This window comes from Cuculus canorus, chromosome 1, assembly GCF_017976375.1.
Source record: "Cuculus canorus isolate bCucCan1 chromosome 1, bCucCan1.pri, whole genome shotgun sequence".
Classification (NCBI taxonomy): Eukaryota; Metazoa; Chordata; class Aves; order Cuculiformes; family Cuculidae; genus Cuculus; species Cuculus canorus.
This window is the reverse complement of record NC_071401.1, coordinates 82,579,322-82,596,668: the sequence shown is the minus strand read 5'-3', so window position 1 is coordinate 82,596,668 and position 17,347 is coordinate 82,579,322. Positions and strand designations below refer to the sequence as shown.

At 40.8% G+C, this 17,347-nt stretch overlaps 1 protein-coding gene across 1 annotated transcript in view; it reads right to left on the bottom strand.

Annotated features, from left to right (window-relative positions):
* The window catches only part of PHEX (phosphate regulating endopeptidase X-linked), a 111,910-nt gene that overhangs the window by 36,528 nt on the left and 58,035 nt on the right, over positions 1 to 17,347 (bottom strand). The window contains exons 13-14 of the mRNA XM_054056597.1: positions 6,803 to 6,880; positions 5,071 to 5,174 (exon numbers count right to left, since the gene is read on the bottom strand). Of these exons, the coding sequence (XP_053912572.1) occupies positions 5,071 to 5,174; positions 6,803 to 6,880 (182 nt within the window). The remainder of the gene's footprint in view (positions 1 to 5,070; positions 5,175 to 6,802; positions 6,881 to 17,347) is intronic.

The following is a 17,347-nucleotide window of genomic DNA, read 5'->3' as shown; positions in this document are numbered from 1 at the left end:
GTATATGCCTCTATGGATTGAAAAGCAAATACCACTAAAGCACTGATTCTCCTTTCTCTCTCCCTTCCACGTGGCCATCACTTCCCCACACTCTGCCTATCACCTCCCTCTGCTCTAGTCATTGTCTCATCTGGGTTACTACAGAATCACAGAATCACAGAATCACACAAGGTTGGAAAGGACCCATTGGATCATCGAGTCCAACCGTTCCTAACACTCCCTAAACCATGTCCCTAAGTACTTCATCCACCCGTTCCTTAAACACCTCCAGGGAAGGCGACTCGACCACCTCCCTGGGCAGCCTGTTCCAGTACCCAATGACTCTTACTGTGAAGAATTTTTTTCTGATATCCAACCTGAACCTCCCCTGACGGAGCTTCAGGCCATTCCCTCTTGTCCTGTCCCCTGTCACTTGGGAGAAGAGGCCAGCTCCCTCCTCTCCACAACCTCCTTTCAGGTAGTTGTAGAGAGTAATAAGGTCTCCCCTCAGCCTCCTCTTCTCAAGGCTAAACAACCCCAGCTCTCTCAGCCGCTCCTCATAAGACTTGTTCTCCAGCCCCCTCACCAGCTTTGTTGCTCTTCTCTGGACACGCTCCAGAGCCTCAACATCCTTCTTGTGGTGAGGGGCCCAGAACTGAACACAGTATTCGAGGTGCGGTCTCACCAGTGCCGAGTACAGAGGGAGAATAACCTCCCTGGACCTGCTGGTGACCCCATTTCTGATACAAGCCAAGATGCCATTGGCCTTCTTGGCCACCTGGGCACACTGCTGGCTCATGTTCAGTCGGCTGTCAACCAGCACCCCCAGGTCCTTCTCTTCTGTGCAGCTCTCCAGCCATTCTTCCCCCAGTCTGTAGCGCTGCATAGGGTTGTTGTGCCCCAAGTGCAGGACCCGGCATTTGGTCTTGTTAAACCTCATCCCATTGGTCTCGGCCCAGCAGTCCAGCCTGTTCAGATCCCTTTGCAGAGCCTCCCTACCCTCCAGCAGGTCGACACTTCCTCCCAGCTTAGTGTCATCTGCAAACTTGCTGAGGGTGCACTCAATGCCTTCATCCAGGTCATTGATAAAGACATTGAACAGAGCTGGACCCAGTACTGAGCCCTGAGGAACTCCACTTGTGACTGGCCTCCAGCTGGAGTTAACTCCATTGACCACCACTCTCTGGGCCCGGCCATCCAACCAGTTTTCAACCCAGGAGAGTGTGCGCCTGTCCAGGCCAGAGGCTGACAGTTTCTGAAGCAGAATGCTGTGAGAAACTGTGTCAAAGGCTTTACTGAAGTCCAAGAAGACTACATCCACAGCCTTTCCCCCATCCAGTAGTTGAGTGATTTTGTCATAGAAGGTGATCAGGTTAGTTTGGCAAGATCTGCCTTTTGTAAACCCATGTTGACTGGGCCTGATCACCCGGTTCTCTTGCGTGTGCTTCATGATAGCACTCAAGATTACCTGTTCCATGACTTTCCCTGGCACTGAGGTGAGACTGACAGGCCTGTAGTTCCCCGGATCCTCTCTGCAACCCTTCTTGTATATGGGCACAACATCAGCCAGCCTCCAGTCTAGTGGAACTTCCCCAGTCAGCCAGGACCTCTGGAAGATGATGGATAGGGGTTTGGAAAGGACATCCGCCAGTTCCTTCAATACTCTTGGGTGGATCCCATCCGGCCCCATAGACTTGTGGACGTCTAGCTGGGCAAGCAAGTCTCTAACCGCCTCCTCTTGGATCACGGGAGCCTCAATCTGCCCCTCTAACTCTTGGATTTGTAAACAGAAGGAACAACTTTCTTTGCTATTAAAGACTGAGGCGAAGAAGGCATTAAGTACCTCAGCCTTGTCCTTATCCCCTGTCACTGTTATTCCTTCTGCATCCACTAGAGACTGGATATTCTCCCTCGTCCTCCTTTTCCTGTTAATGTACTTGTAGAAAGACTTTTTGTTGTCTTTCACAGACTTAGCGAGTTTTAATTCTAGTTGGGCCTTGGCCCTCCTGATTTTTTCCCTGCACGATCTCACTTCGTCCCTGTAGTCCACCCAAGATGCCTGTCCTTTCCTCCAGAGCACATAGAGCTTCTTTTTCTTATTGACACATCTTGAGATCACCCTGCTCCACCAAGCTGGCTTTTCCCCCCGCCGGCTCCTTTTCCGGAACACAGGGATGGCCTGCTCTTGAGCTGATAGGATTTCATTTTTCAAGAGCGCCCAACCCTCATGGGCTCCCTTGCCCTGAAGGACTGTTTCCCACGGGACTTTGCTAATCAACCTTCTGAACAGGCCAAAGTCTGCCCTCTGGAAGTTTAATGTGACTGCTTTGCTAACCCCCTTCTTAATCCCACCTAGAACTGAAAACCCTATCATCTCATGATCACTTAATCCCAGGCGTCCTCCAACCGTCAAATCCCCAACAAGACCTTCCCTATTCACAAACAGCAGGTCTAGGAAGGCACCCTCCCTTGTTGGTTCGCTAACCAGTTGTGCAAGGAAGTTGTCTTCAATGCACTCCAGGAACCTCCTAGACTGTTTCCTTTCTGCTGTATTGTACTCCCAGCAGACATCCGGAAAGTTAAAGTCTCCCACAAGGACAAGAGGCAGAGATTTAGAGACTGTCCCCAGCTGTTTATAGAAGAGTTCATCAGCAGCTTCTTCTTGGCTGGGTGGTCTGTAACAGACTCCTATCACAAAGTCCCCTAAATTGCCTTCATTCCTGGTCCCCATCCTCCCATGCTCCCCCTTCCAGGCTCACCTCCTCCATTCAGCCCTCTCAATCCCACCTGCTCATTTTGGTGCATCTGATTCTTCAGCTCCTGTCACAAATCTCTTTTGTACATCTTTCCTGTGATACCTGAGCACTTTTCCTCTTGTTAGACAGAGCCAGCTGTGAAGATGACAACCACCTCCCCAGACACTGTTGGGATTGCAGCTGGCATCCAAAGTGGGTGTTGGATATCCACTTTCAGAGACTTTTTCTATTGCAGAGCAGGTGCAAAGACAAAATAATCTCCCAGCAGGAATAATTACAACTGCGGCCTCTGGTGCAGGTTGTCCCCTGCCACGCAGAAGGCAGAGCTTATAGTTGTGCTGGCAAAGGAAAGAGACCAAAAATCGAACTAGGATCCCCCAGGCCAGAATATGCCCTGTGAGATGGCAAGAAAAGCAAGACAAAGGTGATGAGGGAGCTGCTGTTAAGTAGACCTTGAAATAAGATGGTAAAGACAAGAATGAGAAAGTGTTCAATTTTGTAATGCACAGTTGGGTAAAACCTTCATTTTTTAAGCATATGCATGTGGCATTTCTCATTTTACAGCTCTTGAGGTGTACAGTCAGGGATTACCTGCCAATTAATTTCCTTACAGGGGAGATTTCCCACCACATCAAGCATCTACATGGCCTGTGTTAGTGCTGTCCCAATGCTGGTCATGAGGAGGTTGCTGATCAACATTGCTAAAGAAAGGCAAGTGTTATCTCACCACTTTCATGGAAGCTGTTGGTGTGAAGAGACTATATTGTCATGATTTACCCTGGCATCCAGGGCTGCAGGAAAGCCTGTAAAATCATCCCCTGGGAATAACCATCGCAATGTCAGAAAAAATTGTGATGAGAAGGTAAAATTCACGGTTAAAATTAAGATATCATAAAATCATAGAATGGTTTGAAGAGACCATGCAAATCATCTAGTCCAACCCCCCTGCAGTGAGAAAAGACATCTTCAACTACTCCAGGTTGCTCAGAGCTTCCTCCAACCTGACCTTGAATGTTTCCAGGAATAGGGCATCTATCACCTCTGTGGGCAACCCGTTCCAGTGTTTCACCATCCTCAGCAAAAAAAAAAATTCTTCCCCATATGCAGTCTAAATTTCTCTTTTAGTTTAAAACCATTACCCCTTATTCTATTGCTACAGGTCCTGATAAAAATTTTTCCCCATCATTCTTATAAGCCCCCTTTAAGTATTGAGATGCCACAATAAGGTCTCCTAGGAGTTGTCTCTCCTCCAAGCTGAACAACCCAAATGCTCTCAACCTTTCTGCATAGGGGAGGTGTTCCAGGCTTTTGATAATTTACCAAATTTACCATCTACCAAATCAACATATCTCCAATTTAAGAGAGAATGATGCTGTGGGGGACCATGTCAAAGGCCTTAGAAAAGTCCAGATAGATGACATATACTGGTCTTCCCTTGTCCACTGATGTAGTCACTTCCTCATAGAAGGCCACAAGGTTATTAAACCTATAGCTCTAAACTATCCCTTGAATATATGGGGCCAAAGTACAACACTCTAACCAGGAATAGATTGTATCTGTCCTGCTCACGTCTTCTAACTGCCCCATAGACAACACAGAGCCACCTCCGAAATGAGGTATTGTTTAGTTTGAGTAGGAATTTCTGGAGCCCTAAGGAAATAACACCACAGGAGCTAAGCATTGGCATCAATTTCAAAGTCTCTGTGTAGAAGGAGCCAGTTTTAAGTAGCATGATTAGACTAATTAAGTTCTGTTTAGGTTTTAATTTGCATTTTAAGGATTTGATTACTCATCAGTAAGAAAAGACACTGATTCTTTTGTGTGTTTTATGACAATATGTGACACAATCTGCACTCTCTTGTTTAAAAATAAATAAAAATTACATATGTAAATTAAATTGTGTTTTATTCTATATCCTTGCTATCAACAGCAGGTAACTAACAATGCTGATTGCTATTATTAATAATATTATCTCTTACTAATGGTTCTATTCTTAGAAAACATATTTCCTAAATCCCTGCAGTACCATTCCAAATTCTAACTGTGACCAAGAGACATAATCCATTTTTAATTGAGATTCAATTATATCTTTTTTCATTAAATTAAATTTAAGCTGCAAGCATATGACTACTGCACATCAGAACAGGGTTACCTAGAACTTATAAAAAAATATCCACAGGAGTTTCTGAATAACTGAGGGGGTTGCCTTTAAGTTTTTTGTATCACAATACATTGCTTTGTATATTATTCTATTACAACAGAAATCGTATAAATTAAATAATATAAATTAAAATATTGTTAGAAGATAACATAAATTTGCCTTTTTTCTACTCACTCTGTTTTTGGAACTTCTTTTCTAAGCCAGTAGAAATCAGATTGGGCTGCATATTTGCGAGTTTGCAACACATTGCCAAAATAGTCATTTTCTGTGAACTTCAGCTGTATAGACAAAGCACAAACATATTAAATAGCACGTCCAAGGAAATAAAGCTGGTATAAAATAATCAGAACTTTTATTTTAAGCTAGATAATCAGCTAATATTTTAGCCATTGTCAAAGCGAGCAAAATTTTCACACATGGTAGAAAGAATAAATATTTTGTGAGATTTGTTAAAAAAACAATGGTTGAACAGATGTACACAATGGACAGAAACACTGGTAAGGCTCTTCCCTTTGCAGAGAAGAGCCAAGGAAATCAGAAGTATCCAACGACAAATTGCAGACTTCATGTTTCTAAGGCTATTTACCACATTGCCTCTCTCCTACAAGGAAGTAGGTCTGCTTTATTTTTAAAAGTTCGTTTTAATTCTACTTTCAGAAATGTAGCAAAGCCCCTTTTTCCAGTTTGTTTTGCATTTTGTTACAAATACTTCATAGCATGTGCCCTCTGAGGGTTCTGCCATTGCATACTTACTGTCAGTCACATTAAATGCTTACAGACGTAGGGCTCCATGCTTCCATAAGCTTCCAAATCTAATAGCAACCCCCACACACATGCACATAAACCATGCAAGAGAAAGGAATCTTAATATTTTATAAATACAGCTGATATCCTTAGCACCAGTTTCAAGCAATCCTTATGAAGAGTTATGCAGAATTTATGCTTTGGATTTTAACTATGGTTTCGCAACAGTGATTAACAAGTAGTTCTCACTAGACATTACCGCTTACCTGGACAAATAATTCCACACATTGGGTGGTAGTTTTATCATACCCTGTGTCTCATTACACTGACTTCACAACACTGTCTCACCCTACTTTTCCTAGGAACAAAGATTAAGCTTGTAGAGCTGCTTCTTCAAACTTTTCTCAATAATTTATGCCTCTTTTCACTGTTCTTTCATGTTCTCTGACAAAGACGACTATGACTCTTGTATTTTACCAATTCAGGACTGAATTTGTGATTCTGCTTTGCCTGTGACTTTCAGTAACACAATTCATCATATGCATGCCACGGCTGGCCCTTTAGAAAATGGTAAAATATGTAATCTTCATCATCTGCCTTCCTGCCTTAGGCTGAGAGATACTGGGTCAAGGAGGAGTCCCCCCACCATAGTATACTTGTCCAGCCGCCAGCACAGTAGGCACATACATTGGTTAGAACCTCTAGATACAATCATCACCAACAAGCGTAAATAAATTCATAACCTTGAGAGGTGAGGAAGCCTATATAAGGCACCATAAATTGTGATATCCTGAGGAAAAATACATTAATATTCTTGGAAAGTGCTACTTTGAAGAGAAATGCTTTTGTTTCATTTTTATAACTAAAAATTTATGCCGGCATATGTTTAGCCTCTAAAATGTTTAATAGCAAGAAGGTTCTTTGTACTCAGGCACATTTTACTCTCAGCAGGCCTCGTGGTCATCTCATTTAGACTCACCAGCATTGACAATTTAGACACGAGAGCCAGCACACTTAATTCAATGTCTAAAAATAACTAGGCAAGCAGAATGCCAGATATAAGCAAAAAAAAAAAGAAGAGCTTTGATTTTAGACAGCAGAAAAACAGAGTAAAGAATGGCTGTAATATGTAAAAGAAGAAAACTGCAAGTCTGAAACTTACTGTTTTGATGTCTTCATTAATATATGTGTCATTCATTATAAACTGAGGGTAACCTACTTTTGCCATAACTGCTTTTGCCTTTGGAAAAAAAAAAAAAAGGAAAAAATTGTTAGCAGATATAACCATTTCTCAGCATATGGGGTTTTCTTTCCCTAGTCTTCTTCCACTTTGTATTATTATGCTTTCCTGAAGGCACCCAAATTTAACATCAAATCAACTTGCCTACAAGGTAAACTCTGAGCCATAACTGAGCTTTGCATCAAAATCTGGAGGGTCCAGGTTCTGTTGTCAGATTATCACAGTGCGTTTGTTGTTGCCTTCAGAGCTTTTTCAGACTTACAGCAACATGTTGAGTCCAAAATCTTAGCTGATTTTCCCTACTGGTTTTAATGTTAATCAGATGGTCAAATGCTTGTTTTCACAATTTTTTCCAAAAGATGACAGGAATTGTCCTGTTTTGCTATGGCGCAGTAGCTGGTACACATCCAACTGTGAAAATAGTTTTGATACACAGATATGGGTGAACCTGAGTTCCAGTAAGTGCAGATTGGCATATTTCCGCTCAGGGTCACTTTCCTTTACACCTGAGGATTAGTGCATACTTTTCTGAAGAACACTGTCCTTTCTTAAAGCCTAAGGACCAATCTTTGCTTTGTTCTCCACTTTCATCCCCGTACTTTGCAGTCTTTGCCTTTTTCCTCATGTCAGTAAAGCTGTTAAAATAAGACACTTCACTTTACATTAGCTTTGTTTTTTTCCTCTTTTCAGTCATAGGTTGGTCCCAGTGTTTATGCACAATCTGTATAAACACTGTGGTGTGAAGTGATAGTAGCCATATCTGAGTATTCCCACTTTGTAAATTATGGCATAAGAATATAAACGCCTTAGTAATGTCCTCACAAAAGCACCAGCAGGCCACACAGAATCTCTGTGGAAACAACATATTTCCAGAAGAAAAGCCGAAGGATACAAAATCATAAGGCAATGCACCAAGAACTGACATATGACAAGTCAATAGAACAAATTAAAGCCATGATGGACTATGATACAAAGCTTTAACTTTGTATGTTTTCAGGATGCTGAGCATAATTTCTCCTTAAGTTTATGGAATTTCCCCTCACCCTTCAAAAAATGTTCTTCTGGAAATTTTTTCTTCAAACACAAATGAATATTGCAAGATACAAAGTGCAATAAACGGATGGACCTTTAAATCAAATGCAGCCATACCAACCCTGCACTCTGCTTTCTGCAAGCAGAGCCAGACCTCTCTGGGCATCCACCAACTCTTACTTCCCTCTTCCTGCATGGGGTGGTGTTTAGGGCAAGATTCCCCTTCCTCCACAATGAAATCCTTATCCCCTTCTGCCTCTCTAGAGTGTGTCAATTAAATAGGACCTTCCATGACAGCAAGAATTAGAAATGTCTGTTCCACAACTGTAAGAAGAAAGCTGATGGAGAACTGCCTTAGTTTAACCAAGATTATTTTTTCAAGAAGAAAGGCCTCTCTGCCTCTTGAAGCTCCTTCAATTTCTCAATCTCATTTCCACCCAAAATAATAATTCCCCATTTGTGACACCACAATTAATTTTGGTACCGATAAAACAGATGTCACAAATGGAAGATTACAACTTCAGGTAGGAAATTAGCAGCAGGAGTAGATGAACTCAGAAGTAGGAAAGATCCGATTGTCATGCAAATATCGCTAGTGATAAAAAAAAAAAAAAAAAGGAAGACAAATGCTAAACAGGAAATATGAAATGAGGCAAATTAACTTTCAACAGAATGTTTCCTCAGTTTTCCAGAAGGTAGAGAAGCCTTTCAAGGTAATTTAAATGCTTGGAATGTATAAAAAGCAGGAGGGTGGGGAGAGCACGATCTATCTGCAAGTTTGTATAATCAAGAGCATTTGGGGTTTTTTCCTGCTGGTGTTGGCAGGTCCAGCTAATTTAACTTTGCGAGGAACTGGGAAATTTCTGTTTTCCATGTCAAATGTTTCAATCCTAGTTGATATGCCAGTTTTGAGAAAACAAAGAATAAAACTCAACAGTTTCAGTTTTTAATAAAGTAGCTGCTTAAACAAGTTCAGTGAATCTGGTATGCTCTGCGTGTGTGCCAGGGTAATCATCTGAATTACTTACAGTAGACTTTGTGTTGTATCTACTTAATTGAGCCCCTTAGCACTTTGATTAAACAGATTTAATTTTAAAACTAACTTATAAGATGAAGAATAACCCCTCTGAAAACTATCCATTCTGCAACCTGCAAAAAAAATCAAGTGTCTTTTAAAGAAAAAGTAAGGATCGACTATGTCAGTACAACGTTATTTTACCAATGACTTAGCCAGTACATTGTTGATCAAAAATTGTTGATTGTGATTTGGCATATGAAAGAACATTTTTGCTTTTGAGCTGTATGATATCCTTTAAAAACGCTCTTAATTTCTAGACTGCCTTCCAAATGAAAGCAAATAAATTCACACAACCCTGGCTGTAAATGCAGAGGACTACAAAGCCAGCCTACATCTGGCAGCACTTATTTGTTGAGAGAAGCAGAGATGGACGCTGCCCCCCAACCTGTGGTGCTAGTTGCCTGCTTGTGACCACAAGAAGTTTATCTCCACAGCATGAACATATTGAGGACTCTGCAGAATATCTGCCACATCCATCTTAGTCTCTTCTTTCACAGCAGACCACTGAAAGAAGCAGCTTGGAACTGACAAATTTTGGCCCTCTTCGATCCCACTCCTAAATGAAACATCTCTAAGGATGAGGACAATTCCTCCAGGCTCCTTGATAGCAGGTCTAGCATAGGTTGACCGAAATATCATATCTAATAAGCACATAATATAATAAAAATCATATAATTAATATTTAAGATTATTTTTTCACTTTAATGACACTTTAATCTTTCAGTGATATCATGGCCCTGAGGAATTAGGAAAAGAAGATGGGAACAGTTGCCCCAACCTGACTACCTCAGGAGAGCTGGGCTCGCCTGCCAGGCCACTCATACTCTTGCCTTGTGACTTTTACAATTGATGTTGTGAGCTTAGGATTTCTGTGCAAGAGGAAAAAAACGGTCAGACACTACTGAGATATTTTACTACAAAGGCTATATAAAACCCTAATAAATAACAGAGTTTGTCTCAATGGGATTCTTGAAAGTAAACTCAAAAGGTAACGCTGCTTCTACTACTTTAGTGTTTTATGAATGGATAAAGCTGTCTTTTATAAGATAGAGAGAGGTGGAGAAAGTGTTATTTATTGCATTTCTTGTTTAAAAGTTCTTACCAAAATATGTGTATTTTGGAATTATGAGGAGATCAGAAGGAAAACAATATACTCTGTAATGACTAAAGTCTAGGGTAGACCTTACCAGCACAGTAATGTTGATATGTTTTTAAATGTTCCACTAGTCATGTAGGATAACAAAGATTCAGAAAAGTACACAATGTTTGTTATATCACCAAGCTAATTTGCTGTTAGAAAACATAGGTACGTGCTTCAACATCATTACAAAGCTTCAAAACCATCTAAACCCACAAATTCACAATATCGTTTAGGAGCCTTTCTGAGAGCAAGAGTTGATGGAGAGCAAACCGGTACAAGGTTGTCATATGCAATGCACGTCTTGCTATCAGCTTCTCCCAGAAAAGAAATGTCTCAAATTGCTCCTAGTTTTATCTACAATGGAGCCAAAAATTTAGGTGTGCCAAGCTCTCCTGAGGTCCTACTAAGCAAGTGGCCCGTGATCACTTTATCTCCACTCTGTAGCGTGTACTGGTGTGGAAGGAACAAAGAAATGATTTTTCTTCATCTGAAAGACTAAGTGCATCTCTCCTTTTGAAAGGCTACCCCCAACATCCCGACTCCAGCCTGGGATGAGGTCAAGGCCCGTACAGCCCATACAGGCACTTAGGGCAGGAAGTGTGGGTGGCAGACCAGAAGGCTGTGGCATAGCAATAAGTTCCCTGATGTTGACAGTGATGGATGGGGCTTATGGTGGAGGGGACTGTTGCCTATAGCAAAAAAAAACTGTGAGGGAACATGGGAGGCCCTCTGAAGTCCCTGGGAATCCCTCCAACTGAGGGCTTTGTATTAAGTCCAAGCCTGTTCAGCTCAGCTCAGCCCAGCTCAATTTATTTACACAACAGACAAGTTAAAAAACATTATATTAAAAGCAGGTTTCTAAATTTGTATGTTGGAAATCTCTTGCTTCCTTGGCTATCTTTTCTGTTCACTTCAATAATATTTAGCAGTAGTTCAAAGACTCCTTATTCATACAGCACAAGAAAGTGGAAAACTCTTCTATGACTGGCTTGCTTTTGGAAAATGAATTTAATATTTTCCCCTTGATAAGATTAAAAGTATGTTTGAGAGACCAGCCTTCCAAGAGGCATGCAGATACATACAGAGAAAGCAAACTAAATGTGATAAATGTACAGGAACCAACCATGTGGTAATTGCATAGGAATCTGCCATAAATGCACAACTTTTTATGGTTTAAAGGTCCATTTAATTCCTATCTCTAATTTGTATATTAAGTAACCATGTGTACAGGAAGAAAAGGAGTGATGGGGAATTTCCCTCAGCGATTGTTAAGTAGTCAGCCTACATTAGGCTGTTGGTAAATTAAGAAAACTTATCTCTGCAGGATTCCTCTCCTGCCACTGAAAGTCAGAAGCTCTTACAGAGCAGTGGCATGTTTTAGAACACGTAATGATAACTGTTTTCTGTTCCAGCAGCCAGAGAGCAGGCTCCAAGGCAGAGGATCTGGAGTGGGACTACTCCCTCCACAGCTGATTACACAAGGAAGCTTCCTCACTGACTTCAGCACAGTGAGGATTTTATCACGTCTTGGTGTCACCATGAGAGCATTGCAAGTTCAGTTTACTACAGAGACAAAATAATAAATGACGTTTCATTCTTGGCATAACAACTTCCCAACATGGGAACGCACACATGTGTTTCAATGCTACAAAGCATCCCAGATTCCAGTCTAGTCAAATTCTAACTAGGCAACCTTGGCGTGTGAGTCTTCTGAGAGCCTTTATTGCCCATCAGAATACAATTTAGATATTTTGTAGGCCTGCTAGCAACACCAAGTACTGATCTATAGTACTTACAGTAAAAACAAAACAAAACCCGGCAGAGTTTTATAAGCCTGACACAGATCTTCCGTATATCAATTTGACTCACAACAACTTTGTGAAGATCATTTTCAAGCTTCTAAAAATATAAAAAATTAATACAATTACAGGTCACTGAAAAATTAGCATGAAATACATTATGAAAGCTAAAATCATTCACAGCAAAGTAATGTTCCATTTAATTACGAAGATTAATTCAGCCTGTATGTACGTGTCTGGTCTTCATATTTCATTGAAAACAGATGATTCAAGAGGCATCTGGTAAAACTGTTGTATAAATGTCACCGCATCTATTTAGGTTTTACATATAGAAAAACTTGGAAAAGAGAGTTATGGATCTTGCTAAAACACAGAAAATTTCCATCACAAGGGTGAGGCAGTGACCCTTGGAAGTATCAGTAGGAAGTGACCCACCAACTTGAGTGGGAGAAGGATTGGGTTCATGTTAATGACGTATTTTATTTCCCATGCAGGGGCCACATAAACGTCAGGGATTTGCACATCATCATCTGCAATCAAAAGTGAAGTGGCAACTCAAACACGAACATTTTTCCTGAAATGATGATTTTTAAGATTCCTTGATCTGCAGTAAACTGGCTATAATCCATACTCCGGAATATCGTTAATCATCCAACTATTTAGTTTGAAACTTTGGCTTTAACTTTCCTCCTATTTTTTTATATCACAACAATACAAATTTTGTAGACTGTTCAAGATTTTGTCAGCGGTAGTATTTCATTTAATAATATTTCACATACCACCACCTCACACTGCACCCTCTCCATATTTCAATAATTGTTCTGAATGTTCTACATTGATCAGTTATGAAGATGGGAAATACAGCTATTGCTCTAGTCTTGTAGTAGCTTCAGCCCTAGGGTAAAAAAAAAATAAATCAAGCGACATGAATAATCACATCCATGAAGTACACATAAAATTGTTTTAAGTTAAATACAGACTGTGATTTCAAAAGTAGTTGAGTCCATTTAACAGCTTTTTACTGACAAATAATAATAATTAAAAAAAAATATGTTATAGTCTTTGGTCTTCTCCCTTGCTCCTCTCATTTCTGTCCACGCTTCTGCCCATGATGTTTGCCAAAGTCTCCATGAGCTGCCTCAACTCTTTGCCACATCTTTCTGGGAAATTGTTTAGTTCACTAACGAAGCGGAAGTATATCCAAGCATTTCCCCAGCTAATCTTCTGCCAGATCAGTGACCTGAATCACTACGCAGAGAGACCCAGCAAGCGCTGGAACTGGTGCAAAACAAGGACAGGGAACACATGACTTGGGAAAGTGGAGAACAGCAAGGGGATTGTGTTATCTTAATTTATCCTGTCCTTTGAATCACCTTTTGAAACCAAACCCTCACTCAAAGAAAATTTTCTGATAGAAAAATATTCACTAATACACTCTAAAAGGGACCATACTATACATTAGCTTCCTAGGAAAAGAAGGGCGGAAAGGACAAAAAAATTTAGAAGCAAACTGTTAGTTGAGATAGTGTTTTCAGCTTTAATATCTACTAGCTATCAAGATAATATTATTATTACTAACTCTAATGTTATGATGTTTAGTAGGGCTGCTATGCATAGAAGAGGACCAGAAAAAGCAACGATGTACCTTAGTACCACTCTACCCTGTCCTAAACCCTTTCCGCTGCTGGGTCTCTGGAGGACAGAGATTCAATCACTGTGATGGTAATTTCACTAGAATTAATTTTTTCAGTTTAAACTAATCCTGGATTAATTTTTTTAGCAATAGAACTGAACTAAATCACACAAAATCTGAAATAGTTTTATTTATATAAAAATACAGATTCGGTGTGATATTTTCAAAAGCATAACTCCTTATGTCAGTGTAGCAGTATAAACAATAGCCCTAACTCGTGTTTTCTCCTACCAACTTGATTCCAAACTCTTTTTGCTGCCAACAAAGCTTTAGTTTTGCTAAGAAAAAGAATTCCTTTGTCCATTTTATTTTAATTCCGTTTTCCATGTGTAATCTCATTATGACAGTTATCACTATTCCATTATTTTATACAGAGAATATTATATATGACAGAAATAAATGCTGTCTTTCATGAGTAAAACCACAGCTTTATAAATTAAGTACTTTTCTTCATGGCACATAGCAAATATATGTATTATGTATTCTATCTACGTATTATTATATAATACATAGATGCACTTACACAGCAGACCTGCACAACTGAGTACCTGGCAAAAGATGTATTTATCATCTAACCATCACTGTCTAAGGCTCTTCAGCGAGTTTTAAGTGCCTCTGGGTTCTCAGTGGAACTGGGATCATGCCTGCAGAGGAGAACAAAGGATGGTGGTGCACCCATATGCAAACTGACTCAGCCTGGTTTAGGTCCAGCTATGGCATCACATCACCATACCAGCAGTGAGTCACAGGTCCACTGCATCATGGGGATTTCTGCACAGGATTCCCCTCTCTGCACCCGTGGATCACTGAGGGCATGACTACACTGTGGGATTCGCAGACAGCTAGAAGTATCTCCAGCTGCACTTCAAACAAGCCAGAGGCAAGTGTTGTGGTCTGAAGACACAGACCAGAGTTAGTATCATGCTGGTATATACATGGCCCATAGTATATTCTGGTGAGCTACCTTTGACATGGCTCTAATAGCCCATACACCTGAATTAAGCGGAGACAGATACTGTTTTCCAATACAACTGTCTCTTAAAGCAAACAAACAAAAAAAACCCAATCGACCAAACAAAAAAACACTCGCAACGCAAAATTCTCTTTATCTGTCTTTTGAAATTACATTAGGTATCCTTACCCAACAAATTTTGCATCAGAATCCTAAGGATTTGCAATGACACAAAGAAAAATCCACCTTTGATCAGCCTTTGGCACATGAGTGAGCTGCAGAAATTATGGTGCATTTTCTTGTAGAAACTCCTTCCTGTACTCATTTCACTGCTCACTGCCAGATCCCCTCGTCAGTTGACCCACACTCCCATTCTCATGCCACCTCTTGCCAGAAACACACCCACCTTGCTGCAAAACCTTTTCTGCTGTTTTTGTTTTAACTCTGAGAAGACAGCAGGTTGAGCAAAATCCACTGTGCTGACAAAATAAGTCTCTATCGACCCAAAAAGCCTGGTGTGCTGAAGAGACCTGTGGCACCAAATGCCAAGAGAAGGACAGACTCAGAGATCAGGAAAGGGCAAGAAAGTTCTCCCCACCACAGCTGTATGGGATATGTGTTTCCTGTGGCAGTTTTATGCAAAACTCTGAGTAACCTCTTCCAGAGGGAGAGAGCTTATGACCTTAGCCTCTGTTTGCATCAATTCATATTCATTTAACATTTTCAATCAGCAATTTTTAAAAAAAAAAAAATTATTAGAACACAAAAAAATTCTCCTTTCATTTCTAGCCACAAGTGAACATCAGTCTAGATACAACTGAGATCAGGCATAGCAGAGACTCATTCTTATGCTGTTCTAAAACTGAAATAGGGACTGAGGACCTAAACACAAGCATTGTTCAGCTTAGGACTTGCAGGTTTTCTCTCACTCTGGGGTGAAATTCCTTTTGCTTGAATGGGTACTCCAACCAGCAATGTATCAGTAAGCATGGCACATCAGTTGTATGTGCCAAATAACAACTGGGGAGAAAGCAAATGCGTACACAGACAAAAATGTAGGCTGCGAAGCAGAGAAAAAAACATGAAGGAAATGTTCTACTTCCTACCCAAGACACACTATTCCAAATCTTTGCATATTTTATATCTAAATGAATTATATTCATGTATTTATTTCCACATTAGTGGAACTCCCCAGTTATGCAGAAAACTGAGCACAAGACAACTCACAGTTTCCTCACAAAGGAGGGCAGCTGGGGAAGCCGTTATTCTTAGACACACTGACCTGGTTTCTGAAAGGCCACTAAGGGAGCAAATTTCTCGGTCTGATTACCTCCTTGTGATAAAGCTCCTCTAAAATTAAACTCCAGGAACAGCAGTACTTGAAGCCATTTAAGCATTTCACAACTTTGCTTCAGACCTCTATGACTAGTGCAATACCTGAGTAAATCAAAGTGTTTCTAAGGCGCCCGGTCCTGGACAGCTTGGTTGCAAGTCTGAGGGTCCATGCCAGACCCCCAGCCCACATCTCTGCCTTGCTGTGCTTCTTCCCGCTCCGAGGAAGCAGGTAGCTTTCCACTCAGCCGCTCAGGCAGGCATAGATAGGACAAGGAGATAGTCACAGCCAGGAAATGCACATTCATTGGAAACAGAGAGGGAATACCAAGTAGATACCTGAGCAAGCCTGCATAGACCCTCCTCCATACAGAGGATGGGTCTCCAATACCTCAGTATCTGTTACTGTCGAGATGGGGGGCTATAAAGTCTTTGTAAATGTTCCACTACAGAAGGTAGTTTTATTTGGTAAAACAACAAATATAACAAAAGTTAAAGCTGAAACTGTTCAAGACTCCCAGAGCATGGTGGAGGACTTCCTGCCCTTTGGAAGACTTAATCTCTCTTCCAACATACCAATGCTTTCATGTTGCATTTCTGCTACAAAAGCTTCAGATTCACTCCACTCCCCATGCATCTGCAAGTGTGTCCATCCATCTGCCTTCTTTCTTCTACTTCAAGAATGAAATTTGTCACAAGTATTTTGATGTCACACATGCATTCTGACCTTATAGAGTCATGGAAGAGTCTGAAAAATGACACCTGTGAGATCAGGGTTAAATACAATTTCCTCTCCCTTCACCTGTTTTCCACTGTCTCTTTGCACGGTGCTCAGGTTATTAATGGAACTGACATCACTGCACAACTGAGTGAGCAGTAGCAGCAGCCAGATAACAAGGGAGAAGCTGACAGCAGCAGTCTAACCCCCGAGATAAGAGATAAGCAAACATGCCATGGCTATTAGTTTCAACTCTGGCCAACGGAGAAGAAAACATCCTACGTTTAGGGAACAGGAAAGCCAGTCCTCCTGAGAAGGTTACATTAAATTCAAGATGTGAGACTCTTCCTTGATTTCAAAAATTAGGTTTGGGATGAGAAATAAACATTTGACTGTAAAAAAAAAAAAAAAAAAAAAAAAGTCTTTTTAATCTGATGGAAAGTGAAGACCTACTTCTAGTCAGAGGAAAGCGTGGAAGACTTCTATGTTAGAAGGAAAGTGCTGTACATTCTCTGAATCTTCCAGGTGAGAAATGTTACTCTAACCATTGTCATTTTCCAAACAGCTCTCTCAGGGATGGTGTGGGAGTGATAGCCTCAATGTCCTGATCAAATTCCAAACTAGGTAAGAAAAGCAAAGTTTTCAAGTCTTCTACATCATTTCTGAGCTGCACAGCATCTACTTCACTTCCTGCTTCCTGTTGAGTTGTCCAATTCTTTTCA